Source organism: Lathyrus oleraceus, chromosome 1 (genome assembly GCF_024323335.1).
Source record: "Lathyrus oleraceus cultivar Zhongwan6 chromosome 1, CAAS_Psat_ZW6_1.0, whole genome shotgun sequence".
Classification (NCBI taxonomy): domain Eukaryota; kingdom Viridiplantae; phylum Streptophyta; class Magnoliopsida; order Fabales; family Fabaceae; genus Lathyrus; species Lathyrus oleraceus.
The window spans coordinates 157989701-158017566 of NC_066579.1; the positions used below are offsets into that span (position 1 = coordinate 157989701).

The window sequence follows — 27866 nt, forward strand, 5'->3', positions numbered from 1 at the left end:
GCTTGGAGAGGGATTAATGTCTACCTTGTTTAATCACTTCGACCTTTTTAGATCTCATGCTTGAGAAACTATGGACTGGGATAAATTTTATTAGGCCCTAGAATAAATCGACCCATAACTCAATCAGCCCAAAAAAATGTTGCTAGAAGTTAGAAAAAAAATTAGACAGGTTTAAAATGGCAGGTCATGAGGTCGCCCGACCTGAACTATCTCACTCAAGACATATGCGCCCAACCAAAACCGCATTTATTGGGTTAAAATTATATAAATGCGTGGCATACCAAATGTTCTTTAAAGGGATATTATTTCCATCTTTTAATGAGTGCAATAACAACTCCCTATTAAGGGGAAGATTGGTTCTTCCTAATCCAACATTCTAGTCGAACAATTGGATATTGGAATATGTCTTTCATCCATAACCTAGTCCATGGGTCATGTCTCTAAATACCTCAAACCCTAGGGTTGAGGGTTGAGGTGGAAAATAGGCATACCTGCCTGACTGACCATCATAAGATGTCAAGCTTACATCACGGTCATATTTTCTTCACACTTAAGTTTCTGCCAATTTATCTTCTAAAATAGTTTGAATTTGTCTTGGGAGTAGACTTACTCGCCATAAGGACTTTTTGTGTTACAAAAACTTTGTAAATTTATGACATTTTCTTGCCTAACACTTGTTTGGTTTTTCTTGAAAATTTGACTAGATTAGTTCTTGATCTTTTTACGAAACAAAGACATAATAACAATAAAAATTAACTTAAAGATTACTATTTTTAATGTATGTATAGAAATTAAAAGTTTTAATGTGATATATATATATATATATATATATATATATATATATATATATATATATATATATATATATATATTATATATATATATATATATATATATATATATATATATATATATATATATATATATATATATATATATATATATATATATATATATAATATAATTTTACATCGGCGAAAGGCTCAATAAGATTAGACCCACTCGTCTCGCCTACTTCATTGATCATAAGACCTAAGGTATAAATACATTTCAAGAGGGTTTTAAGGACACAATCTCTAATTTCTACTCTCACTACGATTATCTTGAACCTTAACTGACTTGGGCCTTGGAGTGCAACCCATGCAATCAAACCCTTTATGGTCCACCGTACTAGATATTAGCAACACCAATTCAAGATCAATGTCTCTAATTCAAGATGTGTCACGATCGTAACCTTCGGTCCAAGAAGCCGCATCACCAAATCGCTCACAGAGCTTTGTTCCACCGTAGCTTTAATCTCCTCCATTTCTGGTTCCTCAAAGGAGTCGGGGGGACATACATGTCATAAGGCGTGGCCTTAAACCTTTGACACGCCCCATACAAAAGTGCAGGAAAAATAAGCATTAGTCGAGACATAAAAGTCCAAAAAAGTCTTACATAAACAAAGAAAAAACAATAGAGAAATAGGAGCCAAAAAGATCCTCAAACGTCAGTACCCGACTCCAATACACCTGAACCATCTTCGTCGTTCTCTCTATGAATGGCTTGGAAGGAAATCAGTTGATTTGAAGTGACAGAAATGTCGGGATAAAATTCTCGCGCCAGCTCTAACATCTGATCACAGATATGGTACACGAATTTCATAGACCATTTAATGGAATCCTGAGATTTCTTTCGCGTAACAACAAGTTCTCCTCAAGGCCTTTCACAAATTTGGCTCAATCATATTTCTTCTACTGAAGAGCTTTGTGATCTACTTCGAACTCACGTCACGCCTTCGCCACACCTTCAGAAGTCTTCTTCCAATATTTCACTCCCTCGTTAAGAGATGCCTTCAACTCCGCTAACTTAGCAGCCAAAGCCGACAAAGAACTATATTGCTTCACCTTCTCCTGCAAAGAGTCAACAAGCTCGACCTTTTTCCACAACTCAACCAATTCCTCCTCAGGTTTGGAATTCTCTCGCGCAAGGGTCTCGCACTTCTTTTTCAGTTCTTCTCGCTCCCTAACAACTTCGCCGAAACCTAACACATCATCCTGGCCAGCGGCTACCATTGAAATCAGATATTCGGCCTTGGATAGGGTGTAAGAAGCATCCACAAAAAGACCTAGTATGTCATCCACAAATTGGTTCTGGACGAAAGCTAGGTCCTCAGTGGCCACACCAATAGCAAATTCCTCTAGAGTGATGGGTACCCGAGAGGGAAGAATGGTAGGGAACCGAAAGAAAGGAGTAAGAGCCTCCGACTCAGCATCCCGTGACAAAATGACATGTTTAACAGAACCCTTTTCAACAGTAGTGGATGCGCAGTCACCCCAATTTTTCTTGATAAAAGAAAGGGACGATGAATGCTCATGAACATAGAGGTCGGCTGCTACAGTAGTCAGTTGGTCCACCTTGGGAGTTTTGTACCTGGGACAATCTAGGATTTTCAGAGTATATTAATTATTTAATGGGGCAACGTTTAAATAGTTAAACGATTGAGGACATAGATCTCCCTCATTGGGCTTACCTTAATGGTCCAACCCATCACGGTTCATTCTGATACAAAACACAATCAAATAATTCATCAATAATTAGTATTTAATAAAAATTGATCATAATATAATTAATTAATAATTAATTTTGCCAATTCATATTTGATTAATTATATCATTAATCTAACAATCTCCCACTTAAATGGCAATAATCAATTATTAAAAATATTAATTTTAATATTAAATAATTAATTATGATTAAAAACACTAATCAATGCAAAGAAAAATAAGCTTCAATATTGCAGAAATTGTATAAGATAGAAAAAATAAAGCATACATATTAAAAACTATATTTTATTGTAAAAACTTGATTTTTTTAAAAATAAATTATCTTGGCAATTGAAGGGAGGCCTAAGCCCCACGCTAACCATGCAAAAAAGAAGAGAAAAATACAAAGACGGAACTAGAACCATGCCCATCAATAGAAAATTAACAAAATCGAAAGTTTACTAAACTAAGGGCTCGTTTGATTGAGTTTTAATTTTCTATTTTTAAAAATGATTTTATAAATCAATTTTAAAAAATTATTTTAAAAAAACTAATGAAATAAAATCTGTTTGGTAGCTCTGTTTTTAAAAATCTTTTTAAAAATTAAAAACTTAAAAACTTGTTTGGAGAAATTATTTTTGGTTTCTAATTTTTAAAAGAAATGAATATCTTAACGATCCTAAAATCTAATCTTTTAAGTCTTATAGTAAAATAACTCTAATACAAATCAAAGTTATATATAATTTTATCAATCGGATAAGATAAGATAATAAACAATCTGAATATTTAAGATTTTCTATTTTAATATTTTATTAATCATTTGAATATATATATGTTATTTAAATGACTCTATCAGTTAAAAATTAAATGACTCTATCTTAGCAAAACTCATATATAATATATTTATTTATAATTAATTTAATTTTTTTATAACATTCAAATCAATGTTATTTAATTTATTTTAGAATCTACAGTAATTTTTAAAATAAATAAAATATCAAAATAAAAATTAAAGTACTAAAGTATTCGGTATTGTAATATAACAGAGCAACATAGAACCAATAAAAATTAAGGGATCCAAAATAAAATTTAAATATATTTAAGACTTTAAATAAATAATGCCAAATAAAAGATATAATAATTATCATGAGTCATCAAATATGGACTATATTTAAAAAGATAAATTTTACCAATTTAAATATATTTTTATAAATTTTACTTTTGATTAAAAATAATCAATTGAGAGAGTTCTATATTAAAGTAGATTTTTTTCTAGGATTAAAAATGGATAAAACGTATGATACAGTAAAAAAAAACTCACAAATATGTTAAAACAAAATTAAGAAAAACATAGAACATTGTTATCGTGATGCTATATTAAAAAAATTCACAAACTTGTAAAAACAAAATAAAAAATAAAAAATTTAACATATTTACGGTAATGCCATTAATAAAAAATCACTATTTTCCGAATATTTTCAAAACACCAAATAAAAAAGAAAAACATTTAAAAGATGTTTTTACTTTTTAATTTTTAAAAACAGAATACTAAAATTAATTTTGAAAATTCTATGACAAAAAAGTATTATCAAACAAAATTTTAATTTTATAATTTTTGAGAACTAAAATACAATTTTTAGAAATCAATTCAAAGACACCCTAACTCTTTTTCTTATGAAACAGTCATTTGCATAAATTTGAATGTAGTCCCATGCAATCTTATTTTAAATGTAAAATGTGCATTTCCTATACAATCAACACAGTTATTGACTTTACAGTAAAAACAAATTAATATTTTTAATTATAAAACAAAGACAAACTTAGTTATAAAATTTATTTTGTAATTATAAAACAAAAATACATTTATTTTTTGGACAGTGGAATTAAGATCAAATGGCTACTATCAAAATATTGACCACATAGGATCCATTTTCAAATTCTGACTGGCTATGTTGTGTCACACCATCCATTTATAATATAGGGATCTCATGAACAGTGAAATCTCTTTTTTGCAGTGTGACCAACCTCTCATGATTATTCATGTGCTCTCCATAACCACATTTAATTGTGTTAAAGTAGGATAATCAAAGCAAATTCGAATGACTTAATCGCATAATTACTTAGTTTTTTTAAATAAGTTGAGTTGATAATTGTGAAAAAGATATATTTGAATGTAGGTATCCGAGAGTTTATGTTGAATTTAATTTTTTTTTTATTGAAGCAGGTAGTCTGCATCGAATTGTATTAAATGTGATTTCGATTTAAACCAAAATAGGTGTTTTGAACATTTGTAATTTTTGAACATTAGTTTAGGGAGTAAATTAACTCAATTATAAATAGAGGGAGTAACTTTTATCCATTAAGTAAGGGTAATGCTAAGTTGTGCCCCAATGACACAAGTTAAGAGATAAATATAAAAACAAATTCTAGAAAATTGTGTTGAACTTATTAGAAACTTACAATTAATAATTTTATTTATTTTTTCAAAACAAATTTTTTATTTGTGAGTTTCTTAACATGTGCTCTTGGGGCACAAGTTAGCATTATCCATTAAGTAAGGGTAATGCTAAGTTGTGCCCGAATGACACAAGTTAAGAGATAAATATAAAAACAAATTCTAGAAAATTGTATATTGAACTTATTAAAAACTTACAATTAATAATTTTATTTATTTTTTCAAAATAAATTTTCTATTTAGGAGTTTCTTAAGATGTGCTCTTGAGACACAAGTTAGTATTACCCATTTAAAATATTTATGAATAGTTTAACTTAGTCTCTCCTGACATAATTTTTATTAAGTTTTCGAATTTTTTTCACAAGTTCAAGTTCCTTCATGCAAATATATCAATTCTTAATAAAATCATAAGTTATTATTTTAAGAGAAAATAAAATATGTATTCGCATCCAATAAACAACGTATACAAATCTCTAAGATATATTAAATTGAGTTAGATAACATAAAAGATTAATTATTTTTATTAGATGATTGTATAAAATTATTTTATATTATTAATATATATTTGTTAAACTTTTATTTTAATTAGAAAATATTAGTATTTTATACACACGCAAAAATTATATAATAGTACTGGTTAGTATCAAGGTCTTCTTCATGCAAGTGTAATAAGGTTTTTGGCATAATTTCTTCAAATTTTAAGAGTTTCATAAGTGTAAGAGTGTTTTCTTTCAAAATCTATATTTCTATCACTGTAAATTGACCCATGGTTACAATTAGTTTATTTATTGTGAATCCTATAAAAATTCTCTACAAATAGAAATTTTTTACGAGTAAAAGAGATACAAAATCAAACTAGTAAAAATCAAAATTTCTACAAGAATATTTATAAATTATTTAAATAAAGGAAGATTTTTTATGGCCTATTTTAAAATTAGAATAAAAGCTTTAAATTGTTTGAGAGGATTCTGCATATGAGGATGGTTATAAGAGTTTTAGTGCATTAGTGATAACAGTTTGAAAATGGAAAAGAGTTGGACTATGGATTTATGATACTCTCAATATGAGTTTAAAGAAAGAATACTTTGAAACTTACGGTTAAAATTAGAGGGAGTCATTTGACTCAGTAAAAATAAGACTTGCAAAATTCACGGTATTGTGACGGTTTGACTCAAGATGTTTGACAGTCATAATTTCCTTTTATAGAACGTGAGGTAGGTTGAGGTTAGAGACTTTGAGGACATTGAGGCTCCCGCTTCTAGTGCTATAGAAGGAAAATTTGTAGTGGATCAAGATTATTAGTTAGTTCATGATAGGGTAAGAAGAACGATTATCCACCTCTAAGGTATGGTTATATTGGTCTTATTTGTTATGTTTTGGTTGTGGGTGAAAAGTTACAAGACTCATAACCAATGATTTTTTGGAAGGCATCTTAAAGCAAAAAAATGTCAAAAATAATTGAAGAAGATGAATGATGAGATGCGTCATTGGAGAAGAATCATATTTGAGAACTTGTGAGACTACTTGAGAGGTAATATGTGGTTGGATGCAAGTTGATCTTCAAAAAGAATGTATTCTGGGGTTGAAGAACCAAAGTATAAAACACCACTTGAAGCAAATGAATTTACTCAAGTGTAGAGAATTGATTACAATGGAATCTTTTCACATGTGGTAAACATTATTCTATAAGAGTATTTATGACTAATGTGAATCAACATAATCTTGAAGACAATCTGGATGATGTTTTCACCAATTTATTACCTAGTCTAGGTTCAATCATTACTTAGACTTAATCAATTTTGTCGAAGACTGATTCAAGTCTGGAAAGATCGGCAAGATAGTTAATGGATAAGTTATCATCATAATTGTTTTTTAAAAACAATGTGGAGATTTATGGGGTGTGCCTCAAGAAAAATCAAGAACTCATCAAATTTCATTATGCCTTGGATGTGAGGCGTTCATGTTGAAATACGAGACATTATGTTGAAATGATATGTGTTTCGTCTCAGGACATGTATCATATTTAAGGATTTTCTCCATTTTTTGGTGAAGAATAATTTTTATATAAAGAAAAACTTAGAGGGGCAGATAAATATATATTATTATGAATTGTTAATCTTAAGAATCGAAAGATATTTGGCGGTTTCTAAGAATTGAAAAGTACTTCTAAACAAATTGGAATTAAGTGATTAATGTATTCTCTAGTTAAAAACTCTTGATTGATAATAGATCAATAATTAGTCTGTATTTTATAGTAAATCATTTTTTGATTTAACGTAGTAAAATGTGCGATGTTCTTTCTTTATCATACTCTACTATTATAATTTTATTAATTTTTCTTAAAATTATTTAATGTGCTTGTTTGTTCTCTTTATCTTAAACACTGAATTTTGTAATGCTTTTAATCTTAAATTTTTACAAGATGAAGGAGATTTTTAATAAAAATAAAATATAAATATAAATATATAGATGTTTTGAGTCTCTTAAAAGGCTTTTTTTCACCCCCGGGATCTATTGGGCTTGCACATTTTTTGTTTACAAACTAAAAAAAATGAATAATTCATTGTGAAAAATACAAATAAGCAAAAAGGTAAATTCAAATTGTCGAATTTTTGTTGTGCGAACCATTTAGGAGAATGAGTTTATGGTAATATATGTTAGAAAATATCAATTCTTTAATTGAAAGTTTTAGTTATCTAAAAAAAATAATCTTTTAAATGCTATCGATGCTCTGAATTTTAACAAATAAAAAAAATTAACCACAAGTTTTAACAAATCTTCGATTTAAAATCTCGATATTATATAGTCAAACAATATTAAGTTGATATCGATATGATAAGAAGCATATCACAATACATAAGTTTTAGGTTAACATGCGAAGAAGTTTATGAGATTAAGCTAATCTCAATTTTAACAAACTATAATCATACAATCTATAATTCATGTTTCTTATTGACCAAGCAATGACATTTTTCCCTTCATTATTTCACATTAGCCTAATCATAAACTAATCTTACCTCATTCCAATTAAGCCACAGCAACAACACTTGCTTTATGAACTGAATTCTTCACATTAAGACCAGGTGCACCAAAACAGAAATAATGACCCTTCAACTTCCTGCTAACAGAATTTCTCTTAACCAATTTCGGAGATTCTTCGTCATCATAACGAGGTAGTTGTTGATTCAAGCAAGACGGTCCAGCAGCAATTTCGTTGTGATCGATATAAACACCTTTTTGTTTATAATCAAATGATTTCGGTGAAGAAAATGACGATTTTGAGAATGAACTTGATCTTGATCTTCCCGAGGCGAATCTCTTCTTAGCATTAGGACTTGATTGATAGCTCCTAACCGAAAGTGTTCTTTTGTTATTTGGAATCGTGTTCGGTTTCGAAGTAGAAGCTGAAGAAAATCTTTGTCTGAGTGAAATTTCATCAACACTGTTAGTACTCAATTTCTTGCATGATGAATCGAATGAAACTTCGTCATTTGATAATTTCTTTGATCTTTCGACTTTTTTCTGATCTTTCGGTTTTGTGCTCCAATGAAGTGCTTTTTTCAACCTTGATGCTGCATAGTTGACAGAACTTGTTTTTTTAACAGAACTCTCATTGGTTGATGGTTCATAAGGAATGTTTTCGGACGAAGACGAATTGCTCCCTCCAACGATTCCGCGATGATGATTCGATAACACGTTTTCGATTCCGGTGTACAAAAATATTTCGGAGTCTTGTATCCGAAACTTCGTGCCAGGACTAGTTCCGATATTGCTTTGCATTCTCAAATGCGAAGCTATAGCTTTTCTCGAATCATGGCCTCTAAAACCGAACATTCCACCGGCTGATAACAACTTCTTGATCAAGATATCCGAATTTGTCAAATTAGGATTTTGTTTAAGATAATCAAGTGGTGTCATGCCGTGAACATCACATATGTTGAGATTTATATTCGGCGCTGTCATCAAAAGTTGAACAAGATCAATGTGAATGTTACCGATGATCGCCATATGAAGCGCTGTTCTTCCGTCATTGTTCTTGAGATTGATGATTTGTTCGACGTGAAAGTGGTTTGCGGTTAATAAGTTTCTTAGAAGCTCGACTTGTCGGTCGAATCTTCGGAATGCAGGTGTTTGGAAACCGGAAACAGCTTTGTGAAGAAAAGTTGCTCCTGCATTGTTTCTCTGAGAGATTAACGACGGAGACGAAGCGATTAGAGCATTAGCGGCTGATAATTGGCCTCGCGAAGCGGCTATATGTAAAGCCGTGTTTCCATCATGATCTGTTGAGTTGATGAGTATGTTAAAAGATGATGCTAGATATTTAACTACCTGCATTATGAGATTCATGAATTTAGAATACCCGAATTCGACAACTTTTTACGCGATTAACGCAGCTCAATGAATGGTAATGTATACATAGAGATTGAAAAATTTATCAGCAATCAACTATACTGTCTTACCTACGAATTTGAATTTTCTTAACCACGATATCAGATTTTTCAATTACATGTAGAATTGAAAACCTGATAATCGTGGTTAATGATATTCAAACACGTGTTAGACGAAATTTACTCTAGAGTAAAAAACAAATGTATTTCAAAATCGGTTGAACCAATCAATCAATCACAGTTGATTGGTTCAGTCTAATTCAACTAAATTATAATTCAACTCAGATCGAACCAATCGACATTAGTTTGATTAGGATCTTCCTAAGATTAGTTTTAAAAGAGAAGAAAATGAGAAGAAAAATTCACCTCAACTTTCCCTCTAGCTGCAGCTGCATGCAAAACAGTTGAACCTACAGCATCTCTAAAAGCCAAAATATCACAACAATTTGCAAGAAGGTCCTCCAAAATCTTCAAATTACCGCCTCTAGCCGCCGCATGAACAGCTCTATTAACCATCTCCAGCCTATAAACATCAGGAATCTCCCCAACATGTTCTTCCATAATCCCATTTCTACCATTAACAAACCTCGGCGAAACTGCATAATCGAAAAGTAACCGAAAAACCTCACAATTCTTGCTTCTAGCAGCAGCATAAAGTATATCAGTAACACCATATTCTCCTTCACCAAAAACTAATAAAGGATTCCTCTCAAGAAGTATTTGAACAAAGTTCACTTCTCCGGCCGATGCAGCCGTGTACATCAACCATCCGCCGTAGCCCGACCTGATCAAAGAATTCTTCCCTTTTTTGGATTCACTCTCTAAAAGAAGTTTATGTGCTACTTGCGAACGAAACTTCGCCACGTTGTTGAAAAGTTCTTCGTCATCATCCCAAACTACTTCCAGACGCCTGATTCGGCGTAGGGAAGTAAGTTTGAATAAATGATTACTATCAATTCTAAGCATTTCGCGAACTAAATCATAATGACCATTAGCTGCAGCCCAATCTATCGGCGATGCATACCACCATTGATCGCCGGTACTCTCCCAACGGAGAGGAAAATTTGGTGGAGACATTTCAAAGATTTTTTCTCAAACCACTATAAAATTCAAAAAAATTACTATCAAATTTACGATCAGATTTTACCTAGACAAAACGAGTTCATTTAACAACTTTACATAAAACAAAACAATCTTAAGATGATCAAACCAAACCAAACCAATTCAAATAAAATTCAATCTCATTTTGAAAAAACTAATGAAATTTATGATATGATGATAGAAATGAAGAAAATAAATAAAGCATGTATAGATGTTAAAGGATTGAAAATGAACCTATTGTAAGGTGACATAAATTAGAACACCAAACTAATTAAACATGATAGGGATTATATGAGTACAAGAAATGAAGAGAAAGGTGTTGTGTCTTTTTAAGAGTCATAATTGGTGTCACAAAGTTTGCATAGAAAAGGGAACAATAGGCACATAAAAAGAAAAGAGAAGAGTGGAAGAATATAGTCTTTTTTTTATCTCATCACAAAACGAAGTGTAGAAGAGAATAGATAAAGGATGATCCAAGATTTTATATTTTATATTTAGCTTGCAATCTTAAAAGGGGCTCTAAGATGCTAATAGAAATCTTGTAGATGAGTGACTCATGAATTTAGTCTCTAAATTTGGAAATGTTGATCAAATTAGTCTTTGAAATTATATTTAATTGTAGTTTTGGTGTGATATTTTAACTCTTAAAGTAATTGTAATTTTCTATTTTGATTTAATAAATTAATAGTCTGAATTTTATTTTAAAAATAAAATAAAATGAATGATGTAAATGGTTGGAATTAAATTCAAAATTTTGAATAATTCTGAGTCAATCTTGAAGAACAAGATTCAATCAATCGATCGAATTCTCATTTGTTGTTCACTCTTCACTCAAGTGAATCAACCAATCTTGTTTGCAAGATTGTATCACTGCACAACGATAATGAAAATAAAAAAAAAATTGAATAAAAAAGAAGATTATGTTTACGGAAATTGGAGAAGAAAATTATTTCTCCATAGTCTCTCTGTCCACAACTGGTGGAAAATATCGAAAATTTTATAACTGCAAATGATTACAAAATCATATGAAAATAGAGGTTACTCCCTCTATTTATAATTGAGTTAGTTTGCTCCCTAAATTAATATCCAAAAATTACAAAGGCTCAAAATATCTATTTTGATTTAAATCGAAATCATATGTGAAAGATCGTGTTTCAATACTTTAACATTTAATATAATTTGACACACACTATCTACTTCGAAAAAAAAAAATTACAATTCAACATAAACTCGCACATACCTACATTCAAAAAAAAAATTCCACAATTATCAACTCAACTTATTTAAAAAAACCAAGTAATTATGATTTTTTAAAAGCTGCGATTAAGTCATTCGAATTTCCTTCTGCTTTGATTATCCTACTTAACACAATTAAATGTGGTTATGGACAGCACATGAATAATCATGAGAGGTTGGTCACAATGCAAAAAAGAGATTTCACTGTTCATAAAGATATGTGAAGTAATCATGGAAGCTAATCTGAAATAGAAAGCTTTTGCTTTATACTTTTAGGGACATAGCTCATGGCACTATCAAAATGTTGTGTGCCACTTGTAATAAATTAAATTAAATTAAATTAAGACATGGTTAATTAATTAAATAAATAATGTGTATACAAATTCTATTACAATGTTTATGGCAAAGTTCATTGTAATTGACTTTTACCAATTTATCACAACATAGCACGTTACACGTTTGTGATATGTATAGAATATGGAATTCATGAAAAATAAAATAAAAAAAGATAGGTTGTCATATTTTTTTTATTATATTTGCTTTCTTTATAGAACTCATTTTCTATGCCTCTTTCTGATTTATTAATTTAATACAAAGAAATTTATGAATATATGGCTAGAAATGGTTGGCATAAGGAAAAAGTAAATTGCATTGGCTAAGTTAACTAGGTTTCAAATTTGACTTCAAATATATTTATATCAAATGTAATCTTACCATGCTTACCTACCTTATACAATAAAATAAAATATTTTTATTAATTGATCTTTTTTTTATATTTTTTAAAAATGATTGTTTTATAAATATTAATAAATATTAAGTTTTTTTAATTTATTAAAGAATAAAGTTAATTTATTTATTATTTGTTGAAAATTTCAATTGCTTTATAAAGTAGTTTTTTTAATTGTGAGTGCATTCTAATAATAGCATCCCAAACCCACCGGCCACTATAAAAGTGTATAGAGTTTGTGAAATTTGGTCGGCACAATCAACCAATTATATATACAAAAACTCATTTTAATTACTTTGTAAGTTACAAATTTGGCTTAATTACGTTTTCATTTTCCTTATCATCATTAATGTGTGATTTTAATCTTCTAATAATAAGTTTATTAGGAACTTAGGACTATTGCAAAGGTTGAATAAAAAAACTTTATTTTTGTAAAAAATTAAAGAAACATTTATTAATGTAATGAACGTGTGAAGATAAGATATGGTAATTTGACATTATGGTTCTGGAAAATGTAAATGACAAGAAAGCAATGCGTGCGTGGGGGACATATGTTGATAATGATATGCCCTCTTCAAAATATCCCCTCACTTTGTAAAGTGTAGGGACTAAAAAACTCTACCAATTTAATACATATTCAACCATATAAATATTTTTTCTTATATATACTTCATCGTTTTTCTAGTCTTATTTAAAAAAAAGTTAATTTTAAGATTTATTGAATTATTAATGTATTTAATTTAAATATATTAATTATTTAATAAATTAAAAATATAAATTTTCTTTATAAATATAATCAGAATAACTACTTCTATTTTATATCAAAGATTTTAAATGCGAAGATACATTCTCTTTTAATTTTATAATAAAAAATTGATTTCGAGCCAATTATGAAAATGTAATTGTGTTAAAAATTTTTTTTAAAAATTGTCTTTTATTATGGTTGTATTTAGGTTGTCGTCCAATATGATAGATATTTTTCAGTTTAAGAGATTAAAGTATTGAAAATTTGATTTAGTGATCGTTTAATCATCACAAAATTTATAAAACTTATTTTGACGAAATTTGTAAAAGTTTTTAATTATAATAGATGGATAAAGATGTCCTATTTTATCACATTTAAACTATGATAAAAATTAAATTATTTTGTAATAGTTGATTTTTTAATAATTGATTATAATTTCTATAAAAATATTCTATATTTATTTGTAAAAGATACTTTGTTCATAAAAAAAATGTCAATGAACATTATGTTAAATATATAATTCTTTGTGTTAAGCATGTCTGTAAGATTTGATAGAGTCAAAGTCAAATGTATTCGATAGAGTAGTAGCCAAATATGGTCTTAACCACTCTAAATATGTAGTTGTCGAAGGAGTTAATCTCGATAGAATTAAAACTTAGTATTTGTTAGTTGAATTAGTTAAAGATTTTTGTTGTGCAAGTAAGCTTATATATAAATAGGGAGGTATCTTACTATTTTAAAGTGGTTGAATAAGAGAAAGTCAATGAGAATAACCGCAGAGAGAAACTCTACATAATTTGATCCATCTTCTTTCTCTTTCTTCCAAAATCCTAATTTCTCTCTTCTTCCTTAATTCACTTTCACGAATTTCTTTTCTTTCAAATAATTGTGCGGAGGAATCATTTTGAAACCAAGGAGTGGTTGAATCACTCGAGTAAAGAGTGAGGAATGAGAGGAACGATCAATCAAAATTGATTTGGATTATCTCTGAGCTTGGGATAAATTTAAACATCTAGTATCTAGAGCACTAGTTGTGATTCTGGGAAGCATAACGCAATAACTTCTCATCCGAATAGGATTTTTCCAGCAAATCTTTCAATCTTGAATGGTAAGAATTATAAGAATTGGTGTAAGGAGATGAAAGTTGTTTTTTGTTTTCAAGATCTTTGGGATCTTGTGAAGAATGGAGTGACACCAATTAGAGAGAATGCTACGGATGAACAAAATGTTGCACACAAAGATTTGAAGAAAAAAGATTATAAAGTTATCTTTATAATTCATCAATGTGTTGATTCAAACTACTTTAAGAAATTTGGTGATGTAGACTCGGCAAAGGAAGCATGGGACATCCTGAAGAAATTGTTTAGGGGCACTGAGAAGGTGAAAGAGGTGAGGTTAGAAACTCATAAAAGAACGTATGAATTGCTTTAGATGGAAGAAAGTGAAAGCATCGATGATTTCTTCACTAGGGTAACAAGACTGGTGAATCAAATCAATGTGTATGGAGAAATGTTGACATCAAGATCAGTAGTTACAAAGATTTTGAGGTCATTGCCTCCAAAATTTGATCATGTGGTAGTATCAATAGAAGAATCGGAGAATTTGTCAAGCATGACAAAAGAAGAGCTTTAAGGGATGCTTGAATCTCATGAACAAAAATGGATAAAAGATCAGCAAGCAAGACAAAGAATGATGTATCTCTGCAAGTGCATTCAACAAAAGAAAAGAAAGACAAAGGAAGATGGAAAGGTAATAAAGGTATAGAAAGTTACAACAATTCGACTAGTAAACCAACAAGAAGGTAGTTCATCAAAACAAAGACAGTCTTCAAACCAAAGCAACCACAGAGGTGGTGGTGCAGGTAGAGGAAGCGGCGATGGAAGAAAACCTAACAAAAGCCATATTCAGTGTTACAACTGTCAAAAATATGGATATTATGCAAGTCAATATCAATGAGGCAAGAAAGAAAATCAAGAAAGTTATGCAATACTAGCAAAACACGAAGAAGAATATATGTTGTTGATGGTCACAATGAAAGATGAAGAAAGATTTAAGGACCAATGGTACTTGGACTCAGACTGCTCATCACATATGACTGGAATGGAATATTGGTGTGTCAACATAAGACCCTCGATAAAGAACAAGGTAATCTTCACAAATGACAATACCCTGACTGCTGAAGGTATTGGTGATGTTCTGATTATGAGGAAAGATGGCAAAAAGTCAGTAACTTCCAATGTATTATCCATACCAGGCATGAAAATAAATTTTCTTAGCATAGGGTAATTGATCAATAAAAATTATAAAGTGTTAATAGAAGATAAGATTATGAGAGTTCTTGACCCATGTGGTAGGTTAATCTTGAAGGCACTTATGTCTCATAACATAACCTTTAAGGTTAAACTAAATTTCATGGAGCACAAGTGTCTGGCAACTGCAGCTACCAGAGATAAATGGTCATGGCACTACAGACTTGGTCATCTCAACTTCAAAGACATCAGAAATCTGAAAAGAATAAACATGGTTTCAGGATTACCAAAAATAGACATTCCAAATTAAGTGTGTGAAGAATGTGTTCAAGAAAAGAAACACAAGAATAGGTTCATTAAAGATGCAAGAAATAAGTCGAAGGAAGTTATTGAAGTCATATATTCAGATGTGTGTGGTCATATCCTAGTGGATTCGATTGAAGGTAACAAATACTTTATCACATTCATAGACAATTTCAGTCGAAAATTGTGGACATGTCTAATCAATAAGAAAAGTGATGTGCTTGAGGTGTTCACAAAGTTTAAATCTATGGTGGAGAAAGTGGTCGAAAGCTTAAAACTCGGAGGACATATGGTAGTGGAGAATATGTGTCGAAAGATTTTGATGTATTATGTGAGAAAGAGGGGATTGTGCATGAGGCGGGGTCACCCTACACTCCACGGCAAAATGGATCTACATAAAGGAAAAATAGAACCATCAAGAACATGGTGAGGAGTATGCTAAGAGGCAAGCACTTATCTAATAAGTTATAGGGTGAGGCCGTGTCGACTGCAACATACATCTTGAACAGATGTTCGACTAATAAACTAGAAGGAATCACACCAGAAGAATGTTGGTCTGGTGTCAAGCCTAGCTTAAGTCATCTAAAGGTGTTTGGATCTATAGCATATAGACATCTGTCAGATCAATTCATAAGGAAAATTGATAGAAAGTCAAGTTGGACGATCCTGATAGGATATCATTCGAATGGTGGATACAAATTATTTGATCCCTTGAACAAGCAAATTGTGATCAATAGAGAGTTAATCATAGATGAGCTGGAGGAGTGGGATTCGAAAGAAAATGTCAAGAAGGATTCAGTGAGAATCATAAATGATGAACCAACTAGTAAGGTTGACAGAGAAGTTCGACAAGAAGAAGTCAAAGGTAAAACAGGCACAAGTAGACCTCAAAGAACAAGAAACATGCTTGCAAGGTTGCATGAATGTATGATTACATCGGATGATATGGTTTATGATGAAGATGAAATTGTTCATTATGTTTTCTATGCAGATATTGAGTTGGTCAATGTAACTGAGGCATTGAAGGACTCGAAATGGGTACAGACAATGAATGGAAAACTGAAGTCCATAGAAGTTAACAATACCTAGTCGCTAGTCAAATTGTCACAGGGAAAGAATATATGGTGAAGTTGAATCCAAAAGGAGAAGTAACTAGACAAAGCAAGACTTATAGCCAAAGGGTTTCTTCAGAGATAAGGAACCGACTTTGATAAAGTTTTTGCACCAGTTGCTAGGATCGAAACAATTAGGTTGGTTGTTGGTCTAGAAAACATGAATAACTAGTATATGTGTCAGATGGACGTGAAATGTGAATTCCTAAATGGTCCCTTATATTAAGAAGTTTATGTTACACAACCAGTCGGGTTTGTGAATCAAGGCCAAGAAAGCAAGGTATACATACCGCATAAATCCTTATATGGACTCAAGCAAGCTTCAAGAGCTTGGAATAAGAAGGTAGTTGGCTTTCTAAGAGAGAAGGAATTTGTGAAGTACACAAGTGAGCATGGAGTATATGTTAGAATAAGCAAGAGTTAACTGCTCATACTATGTCTTTATGTCGACAACCTGTTGATAATAGGTAGCTGGAAGAAGCAGATCGAAGACTTCAAAGGTAATATGAGCAAGGAGTTCTAAATGTATGATATGGGGAAAATTTCGTACTTCATTGGTATAGAATTCTACAAGAGTAGTAGAGGCATATTGATGCATCAAAGAAGATATGTAAGTGAAATACTCAAAAGATTTGAGATGGAAGACTGCAATGCAACTTCGACACCTTCAGAACCAAGACTGCAAATGTTGAAGGACTTAGATGAAGATGATGTCGATCCAACTCAATATAGAAGACTCATTGAATCGATAAGATACATTTGTCACACAAGGTCTGATCTAGCATACAATGTAGGTATGATGAGTAGATTCATGCAAAAGTCAAAGGTATCACACATAGCAACCACAAAAATCATGCTAAGGTATCTCTCGATTATGGAATTTTGGTTCCTACAACAGATTAAGGAAAAGAATGCAAACTAGTGGGTTACACTGGCTTGGGTTGGTGTGGTGATGCTAAGGATAGAAAATCCACAGTTGGGTATGTGTTTATGCTAGGTGGTTCACTAGTTGCTTGGAGTTCAAGAAAGGAACCAGTAGTAGTGTTGTCATCATGTGAAGCTGAGTATATAGTTTTCTCTCTCTCTCTCTCTCTCTCTCTCTGTGCATGTCAAGCAACGTGGATGATCAACTTGATCGAGGAGATTTCAGGAGAAAACCGTGAAGCAATGACCATGAAGATCAAACCCATGTTTGCTATCAATATGGCGAAAAACTCTATAGTACATGGAAGAAGAAAATACATCAAAGTGAGGTTCCATTATCTTCGAGAGCAAACGTATCAAATGAGAAGCTAAATTGGGAGCACTGCAGAACTGAGAATCAGATTGCAGACATCATGATGAAGGTTGTGCATGTCGAATTGTTCAAGAGATTGAGAATTATGATGAATGTAGATGACTTAGACACAATGAACTAGGTGGTGTGTTAAATATGTAATTCTTTGTTCTAAGCATGTATGTAAGATTCGACAAAGTCGAAGTCGGATGTGTTCGATATAGTAGTAGTCGAACACAGTCTTATGCAGTCGAAGTATGTAGTCATCGAATGAGTTAACCTTGACAGAGTTAAAACTTAGTATTTTTTAGTTGAATTAGTTGGATATTATTTGATGTGCAAGTAATCTCATCTATAAATATGGAGGTACCGTATTATTGTAAAGTGGTTGAGTAAGAGAAAGTCGGTGAGAATAAACACATAGAGAAACTCTGCAAAATTTGATTCATCTTCGTCCCCTTTCTCCCAAAACCCTAATTTCTCTCTTCTTCGCAAATTCAAGTTCACAAATTTCTTTTCTTTCAAATCATTATCCGGCGGAATCATCTTGCAACCAATGAGTGATGAATCACTCGAGTAAAGAGTAAAGAACGAGAGGAACAATCAATCAGAAAGATTGATTCTCGTTAAATCAATATTGATTCAGATTATCTTCAAGATTGAGATTAATTCCAACACATTATAATTACTCTATTGGTAATGAAATAAAAAATTAATAAAAAATTATCTATTTAATTTAAATTTAAACAAAATACATTTTTTAAAATATGTTTTTTTAATGTATTTAGCTACATAAGAAGTTAGCATTTCACTATGCACTTACACAACTAAGCCACCATTACCTAAACCAATAAACCTTGTCACCATAACTTATGATATACAAATTGAGTAATTACCACATTATGAGTAGTAGCAATGACCTAAAATTAAATGAAAGTTGGTAATTAATTCCTTTAGATAATGTTACTTCACCATGTTTACCACATAATGGCATCAAGGATCCAAAAGTTTTTCTGTTGAGCTGTCTTTGCTAGGTGTATAATAGTGACCTAAGTCCAACCATTCATGTTCATTGATCTTGAAATCAATTAGTTCTCACAAAAAGCAAAAGTTAACATGTGGAAGATAGCTTTTAACATAGGTACTACATCTAAAAGTGCTTTATATGACATGTTGCATGCTTTTGATAACAATAATTATGTATGTCAATATGTCTTGTCCAAATCTACCTTCATCATGTATATCATTTTCTTGCCTCTTCTTTTATCTTCTAGTCTCTTTCTTGCTTTGATGGGTTCATAAAAATTCAGCTTCACATGGGCTCAAATGAATACATATAACAATCACTAAATATCTTTCAACAAATATCTTGTTTTTAAAAACTGATTTTGAAGATTTAAAATTGATTTTTAATATATTTCGTGGTTTTAAATATTGTAATTTATTTTGTTTTACTAATTAATTATATATTTAAGGTTCAATCTCTGAGATTAACACTTGTTTCTATTTGTGTATAGTAAACAAATTATTAACATTTATAAATCAATATTTTCTTAAAAGAGAAGTAATTATATGTTTTATTTTATGTTGAGTTTTTATTAATTTGCGGTGAAACAAAATTGAGCATAAATTATTTTTTAATAAGAGTTGTATTAGTTTTTTTCCTTTTTTTCTTAATCCTCTAATCATTGGACCACAACCATGAAAAAAGATTAAATATACAAGAATTGAGGGACCACTAAATTATGATCCATACACATTATGTCCATATGCATATCTACTACTATCTTAGTTAAAGCAATTAAAAAGTTCACAAGATCCATTACCCTACAAGACTAATCTTGAAAAGTGAACACCACCAAGTTAATAACATTAAAGAGAAATAGCATATGCATTTTTCAGTGAACCTAAAAAAAGTGATGTATTATTTCAACAACCCATCTTCTCAATTCTTTGGCAAGGGGGCAAATGATGATTGTGGCTTCCATCCAGAAAAGTTCTATGCCAAATGATGAAATTTCTTTCAGAAGTTTTGAATTCGAGTGTAACGCTGAAAATATAATAAAATTAAATTTTTTTAGAGGATTTTTTCGCGCATCGTGATTTTAGATTTGAATGATTAATCTCTATATTTGTGTGTAGAAGATACTTTTTTATGTATTATAATGCATTATTTTTAACATAATCATGTGATGAAAACAATATCAATCATAACGCATGTTGCTACATTTCTATCAGAAATAATGGAAATAAAAATATATGTATATTGATCTTTCTCCAAATTTTTAGCTACACAAGTTTATATCACTTTAGAAAGAGCATAAACTTATTTTAAAAAAAGGAAAATAAACTAAATGGGAAAAAAGTTTAAACTCTTACTATGCCTCAACTCAAAGCACAAAGCTTTAATTAAGAACTCGTTTAATAAGATCATATGAAATAAGTGTTTATGTATTCATTGCTTTTACAATCAAAGAGAAAATGAAGATAAACTATACAAAAGAGGAATGAACTTTATTTTCCATTTCTTTTGCAATCACTGACATATTATTTTGAAAGCTTAATGCAAATAATTAACCTTGTCTGAGAAAGTCACAGTTCCAATGTAATCTTCTCGAGTTTATTGAGTATAAGCAACTGAAAATTGTCGTGCAGTGTATGAAGACGCCGATCTTTTTAGAGAGTAGGAGACAGAGTAGGAGGGATCCATATATAACCGTGTGTTTGAACATATCCAGCTTTTTCGAGCAATTCATCAGCTTCTGCAGGACCTCTGCTTCCAGATTTGTAAGGGATTGATTTGAGTTCACCCTTATCGATTCTGTGCAAAAGTGGTGTAAAGATCTCCCAAGATGCCTGCATTAGAGACAAAATACAACATTAGTCGATCAACAAGACCCTTCTCATTATCAAATCTTTCATGTGCCAACAATTTCAGTGTTGAGTTAGTCCACACAAAAATTTGTTCTTACTACAATCGGACCCTGCTAGTGGACGGTGGAGTTCGTCTCCTGGATTACTCGGTCTTTAGGTCGGATACCGAGTTTTCAGAAAAACAAAACAAAACAAAACCCTTTTGCAATAACATATGAAATGAAGCATATACTGATCTTACCTTTAACTCGTCTCGGCGAACAAAATGTTGTTGATCACCTCTAATTCTGCAAAACATATTCCGATTTTCATTAGTGTAAATTTAAGTCCATTTGTTTCAAACAAATGAGCTTGATTGCTAAGCATGTGTTTGGTTCTACAGTGCTGAAAGTTGATTTATTTAAAGATGAGTTAATGGTAAAATGATTTATGTTTAGATACTTTCAAGTAAAATACTAAAAATGATTTATGTTTAGATGCAAAAGCCAGTCTTCTTAATCACTTTTGGCTTCTTGAGATTTGAGTGTTTCCAAGCAACAAAAATATGTCGTAAACATGAACTAGGAAAAGTTAACATACGTGTCAAGAATTAGACGCTCATAGGCCTCTGGTATGGCTACCCCCTGGTAGCGTTGTATGTATGACAAATCAAGTTCACTTTGAGCAGTTGACATCTCCAGACCAGGTTGCTTGACCTACACCAGACATCGAACAAGTCAGTCCACTCTAAGAAACGCCGTTTATTTTTTACTTTTATGATGTTTGCAGAAGATAACCACATGTTAAGCACCAAAGTTGCCAAACACGTTTGAAAAAAATTAATCCTCAATACAAATGGCAGGACATTTCTCGTTACAGAGCTATGTAGCATCAACAATTTAGACTTGACATCTGTTTATTCAATTTTGTCAAATTATTATCGGGGTCAACGTGTCAGTGTGGTATCATGTGTCTGTTTACAGAGTTCAGAAACTCAGGATGATAGACATACCGTAAGTTTCATGTACATAGCTTCGGAAGGTTGCAGGCGTATAACAAACTCATTTCTACCCTGCTTCTGACCTGAACAGAAAAAAAACATGCAATAAGTATCAACATAAAATATGGAAAAAGAGAACAAGTCCCTCCTGTATGCCACTACTGTTGTGATGATGAATTGTAGAGATGACAAAAACCCCTCAGAAAAAGAAAAGAAAAATACTTTTGATGGTGATAAGATAATTTTAAGTACATGGCAAATGTTTCTATCTATGAAGCACGGGCACAGACACAAGAACTGGACACAACACCGACACTGACACGTCTACACCGGTAATAATTTGAAAAAATGAATAAATTAAACATAATCACAAGTGTTCATGTCGGTGTCCGACACTGACACACACAAGCCTTTTTTCAGATGTGCTGGTGCTACATAGGTTTCTATTCATTATTTCAAATCGAGGCTTTTATCTTTGCACTCACTACAATAGACACCAAACCCAAAAAACATCCAACTAGATTGTCTTATAAGCATATGCCCTATCTTTCAGTCGTAACTAGTACATATATCAGATTCCTAATTCAGAAAACCTATATGTGAATCCAACTCCATGTTCAAGACTGACATATGAAAACATGCATTGAAGACAAAGCATTCAAATACCAAAAAGGGTAAGGTGCCTTACACTTGAAAATATCACCAGGAACATCCTTGAACTGAATCCGTATGTCTGCTTTTCTTGATCCTAGGGCTTTCCCTGCTTTAAGTATGAAAGGAACACCTACAACCAAAAAGGAGATTCGAGTGAATATATCTCAATTATTTGATTGATCAAATGCAAAGAAAAATACAACAGAGATTATAAAAACTGCATGCACACTACTCAAGCACATATACAAATAATTCAAATGGAGGTTCAAACATTTCCCCTAAATCTAAAATGAAAATTTGTGATTTAGGAAAAAGAATGCTGAAGCTTTTTACACACCCTCCCATCTTTCGTTGTGTACTCGCAGAATAACAGATGCAAAAGTTGGAGTGTTGGAATTGTCAGGTACAGTTGGATCATCTCTATAGCCCTCATACTGTCCAAGAACAACCTCATTGTCTTTAATAGGAAGTACGGATTGAAGAACCTGCATTTTATGAATCAACCAGAAATTTATATTGAAGCAAGTTTGAACTCAAAGATAAATTCTAGGTAAACATAAAAGGGCTACTGGAAATTTTCAAATAAATAATAGCAAACCTTCACTTTCTCATCCCGGATGTGCTCAGGCCTGAGAGAAACAGGCTTTTCCATAGCAACCAAGCAAAATATCTGAGTTTGTCGAGAAACAGTAAGATTCACATATTAGGCTCATATATGTCTGGTGTAAAATCATGAAATCGTCATTAGCCCATAGGGCTAGTTAATAATAGGCCTTAGCAAGGTCGTATCATGACATCAACAAAAAAAACAATATCAAAATATGAAAGTATATTTCAGTCTAAAACGAAGGCATCACCTGTAGCAGATGGTTTTGAATGATATCCCGGATGATTCTGCCAAATAAAACAAATTCATTATTTATTTAGGTTTTCTGATTATAATGATTAAAAATTATTACAAAATATAATAACCAACAAATCCCAAGTCCTATTCCACTAGGTGGAGTTGACTGGATGAATCAAAGATGCCATAATTTCCTATAATGTACTAGTTCTATGGATAGGTCATTTACATATAAGTGTCTCTTGAGGGTTATGCCTACATTTTTTTCTTGGACTCCCTACATGTCTAACTATTGAACTATTCATTTGGGCAATTCACCTTTCTGATGTTTCTATAAGTCTTTCTCACATGTCAAAACCACCTAAGTTGAGATTCTACTATCTTCACTACAATGGAACTACTACAATTATTTCTCTAATAATTACATTTCTAATTGTGTCTTATCATGCGACCACTCATAAGGGATTGGTGTGCAGAGTGCGCGCGCGTGTGTGTGTATGTGTGACATTGTAAATCCTTTGATACCGAGATTATCTCCTACTGATAAAAAAATATGTGTCTTATGTGACCATTCTCATTCACCTTAAAAATTCAATTTATGCAGCACTGAATTTACATACTTCCAAAAATTCAATTACATACTCTAAGTGTCATGCAGACAAAGTTTCCATTAATCTTAAGTTCTACTTTACCATCACAAACCACATTTGAAACATTCCAGTAACAAAATTTGTTTTCTTAATACCACTTCATTTTGCAACCTATTACTGCTACGACTTGTCATTGGAAAACTTTAACAGACAAAATATTAAAAGCAGAAATTTACTAATTTAATATGCACACCCGTATTGGTCGAAATATCCACCCCGACCTTCAGTTCCAAAATCTTCTCTGAAAACTATCTGCCAAAGAAAAAACATCCAAAAACTCAAAGTTTAATTAACAGCACCTTCTGAAATTTCAAAAGTATCACTGAAGCTTAACTCTCAACCGTCAACCCTACACAACTTTCACAACAGTTTCTCACCTGCACATTAGCAATATTGTCGCGATTCCATAGAGGCAAGAACAAGCGATTTGCAAAACGAAGTACCAACTGGAATATAAGCCAATCAGAGAGAGATTAGGAAGCGTTTTTTAATAGAGCATGAATTGTTCCATAATGTGATTGTGATCATTCAATTCACTACCATGTTCTGTACTAACTCCTTTCCCAAGTAGTGATCAATACGATAAATTTGGGGTTCTTCAAACAACCCTCCAATTTGAGTGCTGAGTTGCTCTGCAGATTCCAGATCCTTACCAAAAGGCTTCTCAACAACTACACGTGTCCACCCACCGAGATCAGCTACAAAATTGAAATATATGCAAGCATCAGTAAAACATTATTACACACTAACATAGACACGGACACTAGACACGACATGATATAGCAATAGACAAGTCGATGGAAAAAGCTAATTGATACTGATACACTAATAGCGGTGACTTAATTCAGCTCCATAATTAGCGAGAACAAATCTCACAGAAAGCAGAAAACTAATCTACATTTTAGTGTTAACTTTGAAAGAAGAGAAGAGCTTAAAGTGGATTCTGAAGGGAATCCTAGACTAGTTGGGTAACCGCGAATAATTCCTCACTAGTGTTACAAGATTTTGTAATTTTCCCCAGCTAGGGTTCTTCTAAACAAATTTGCAACCAAGTGTTAAAAGATCATCTCAAAAACAAGGTATGACTAATTAAATCATCTTACATTTATTCATGCAATTAGTCTTGATCATCTTGGAAACCGATGGATACACCGAAGGAGGAAGTGCAAGATAGAAAAGGCGCCGAGAAGAGCCCTCTGCAGTGTTTGTTTCAGATTCATGCTTGGAAATCTCTTTATCCAACAAACGGAAATCATCCGCAGAATCATATGAGCCACTTACATATTTGATCTATAGGGAAGAGAGAGAGAGAGAGAGAGAGAGAGAAAGAGGAAAAGAGAATGATCATCGGATCAAATATAAGATTATGTTCAGTGAGAAAATCGTAGAAAGGAATAAAATGAGTCAATGATGCCAATGCTGACCAGTTGCAAAAACTTTGATACAGCCTCCAACTGTTCAGAGGAAGCATCTTTGTCCTTAATAAGATAGCTGCATATCAAATCACAACAAATTCCCTATCATTCATTCTACTCAAAACCAGGTCAAACAAGAAAGGATGATATTTACATACTAGAAGTTACTACACAATTAAAAGATGTGGCAAGGAAACTTAGGACACGACAATCCTAGAACAAACTTCAGAGTAAATTTATCAGCTAACATTAATACAGACATAGAGGTCTAAGAAATGTGCTTGGTTATTCATTTGAGTAACTCAGAATATTATTGGAATTATGAACATATTCTAGTTAGTGAAAACAAATCAATGATTGTGAAGTAGAAGAAGATACAACTGATTTCCATAAATTTTTCAGCTTATTTTATAATTATTGGAGAACATTTGATAGAATTCACAAATTTATGGAAATAGGAAAATAGCGAGAGCAAGAAGCTCCACCAGAGAAATGAATCTCCTAACCAAACTGTTAACAATAAACGTGAATGACCCTTCCTTACTTCCCACTCGCAATACATTTCAGTCTTCTAACAAATTCTCCTAAAATCATGCTCAACGACACTAACTCACTCCCACCACCTCTTCCCGGTCATTCTTTCCTCTGCAGGCATAGACTCTCCAAACACTTGGTTTGGTCCTTGCTTCAGCGGTCTCATGTTCATTGGGACCAAGTGTTTTATCAACATAAAAGATTATAAATATTTGAAAAAGAAAAAACCTCACCCACGTAAGCGGTTTCTCAATTCTTCATCAGATATTTTTGTTCTTGCATAGCCAAAAATACAAACTTCAGTTTCAAGTAGGAATTCCTGCCCAACATAGCAAGCAAAATTTAGAAAAGCATTTGAATCTTGTGAGAAACAGACTCTTCAAATACTTGTGACATATAGAATTTATAAAAAGAGGGAAAAAACAAAGCAGTGCTTGATTAGAGTTGACAACATTCTGAAACACATTCCATTAAGGGTGCCTCAATGGTCCATGAACAGTTCAATCATCGTCGTCTGTCCTATATCAATACCCTTTTCCTTTCTTTTTTTCAAAGGTTATCTCAATTAAAACTTCAGATTGAAGGCAGGTCTAGTGTGTAACACCGACGCGTGTCATTATATTCAACCACTTCTATTTTCTCAAATTATTATCAGTGTCGTGTCCAGTATCTGTGTCGGTGCTTCATAAAATTCAACACAAAATAATTGTTGCCGAACCTGCTTGTACAGGTTGAAAAGTGCTGGAAATGTCTTCTTCTTAGCAAGATCACCAGAAGCACCAAGCACAACAATTGAGAGTGATCCAGTTTCAGGTCCATTTTCATTATCTACCGATTGAGGAGATTCATTCGTTAAACTGAGTCTTTTCTCACAATGCCAATCAGTTGTTGCCATTCTCTAGCAGTACCAAAAACTAGCAATATTATATAATCCACAGAGCCTTATACCCGGTATGAAAGAAATCAAATAAATTATAATAAACCAAATTTAAACAAATAAGCTTAATTCTGTAATATAACTAATAGGAATTTGGATCCTCCACATCCAGCTGGAGAGGATCCAAGTCTATTAATAACAAAAACTAAATTGCAAAAATGATAAGTTTCCAGAAATAAGTAAGTGTCATTGTTTGGGAGACTTTATCAAAATAATTTAGACATTTCTTATATATTTTTTAAACTTAATTTTATAAATTCTTTGAGAAAGCTAGTGAAAACGACTTATAACATATATAAAAACAATTTAAACGTATTTTATCTTTTGTTATAAAAACAGCTCATGCGAGCTTATTCATAAGCACTTATTTTAATAAGCACTTCAGATAAGTTGTTTATCCAAACATACCTAAAATTTGAGACCTAATATCAATTTCACACCAATATCAATAAAAATTATTCCTAAAATTTCACATCATACCAATCAAACAAAGTGTTTTTCATTATAAACCGATCAAAATCTCAAATTATAAACAAAACATTTATCAAATCATCATCATCATAGTTGTACAAATTAAATTTAAATCTCAGAATGTAAAATTCAAAAATTGAGAAAAAAAATCAAAGGAAGAGATTGAAAATTACGCTGATAACGTTGAAGATGAAAACTCCAAAGCCTTTGGAAGTTGTAAGGTTCGAAAATGGAAGAGTTAGTTAGAAAAGTACTTTTAACAACTTTACCTTTTGAGTCCAACCAACGCTCATACAAGTTACGATACATTTCTAATTTTCATATTACCCCCTTAATTTCTTACTATTTATATTTATGCCCCATTGTTTGTCGAAGGAGTGTCCCAAACATT

General features: G+C 31.7%; 3 protein-coding genes across 4 annotated transcripts; all 3 read right to left on the bottom strand.

Annotated features, from left to right (window-relative positions):
- Nucleotides 1-987: 987 nt before the first annotated feature.
- Nucleotides 988-2530, bottom strand: LOC127096882 (uncharacterized). Its single transcript, XM_051035418.1, has 3 exons — nt 2527-2530; nt 1497-2422; nt 988-1363 (listed from the first exon to the last, which is right to left on the bottom strand). The coding sequence occupies exons 1-2, from the start codon at nt 2528-2530 to the stop codon at nt 1770-1772; spliced, it is 657 nt and encodes a 218-aa protein (XP_050891375.1). The 3' UTR covers nt 988-1363; nt 1497-1769.
- Nucleotides 2531-7813: 5283 nt separating this feature from the next.
- Nucleotides 7814-11033, bottom strand: LOC127123905 (uncharacterized). Its single transcript, XM_051054084.1, has 3 exons — nt 10704-11033; nt 9735-10468; nt 7814-9309 (listed from the first exon to the last, which is right to left on the bottom strand). The coding sequence occupies exons 2-3, from the start codon at nt 10443-10445 to the stop codon at nt 8008-8010; spliced, it is 2013 nt and encodes a 670-aa protein (XP_050910041.1). The 5' UTR covers nt 10446-10468; nt 10704-11033; the 3' UTR covers nt 7814-8007.
- A 9488-nt stretch (nt 11034-20521) lies between these two features.
- LOC127123914 (glucose-6-phosphate 1-dehydrogenase 6, cytoplasmic) lies at nt 20522-27815 on the bottom strand. Of its 2 annotated transcripts, none has more exons than XM_051054092.1 (16): nt 27649-27815; nt 26786-26965; nt 26301-26386; nt 25543-25609; nt 25222-25408; nt 24659-24816; nt 24496-24564; nt 24312-24370; nt 23482-23518; nt 23223-23294; nt 22962-23109; nt 22659-22754; nt 21983-22053; nt 21571-21686; nt 21233-21278; nt 20522-20973 (listed from the first exon to the last, which is right to left on the bottom strand). In XM_051054092.1, exons 2-16 carry the CDS (start codon nt 26960-26962, stop codon nt 20794-20796), a joined length of 1569 nt encoding a protein of 522 aa, XP_050910049.1. In that variant the 5' UTR covers nt 26963-26965; nt 27649-27815; the 3' UTR covers nt 20522-20793. The 2 variants fall into 2 exon arrangements, with proteins under 2 accessions (XP_050910049.1, XP_050910055.1); XM_051054098.1 differs by having other exon boundaries at nt 26786-26981; nt 27649-27789.
- Between the last annotated feature and the right edge of the window lie 51 nt (nt 27816-27866).

Bases quoted from the DNA above. Each gene is read 5' to 3' on its own strand.
- LOC127123905 (XM_051054084.1), bottom strand. From the start codon at position 10,445: ATGTCTCCACCAAATTTTCCTCTCCGTTGGGAGAGTACCGGCGATCAA. The intron at 9,310-9,734 runs GTGAATTTTTCT...CTCATAATGCAG, and splicing joins CAGCTAGAGGGAAAGTTGAG to GTAGTTAAATATCTAGCATC.
- LOC127123914 (XM_051054092.1), bottom strand. From the start codon at position 26,962: ATGGCAACAACTGATTGGCATTGTGAGAAAAGACTCAGTTTAACGAAT. The intron at 23,110-23,222 runs GTTTGCTATTAT...CATAAAATGCAG, and splicing joins TCCGGGATGAGAAAGTGAAG to GTTCTTCAATCCGTACTTCC. The intron at 22,755-22,961 runs GTGTGTAAAAAG...TTTTGGTTGTAG, and splicing joins ACACAACGAAAGATGGGAGG to GTGTTCCTTTCATACTTAAA.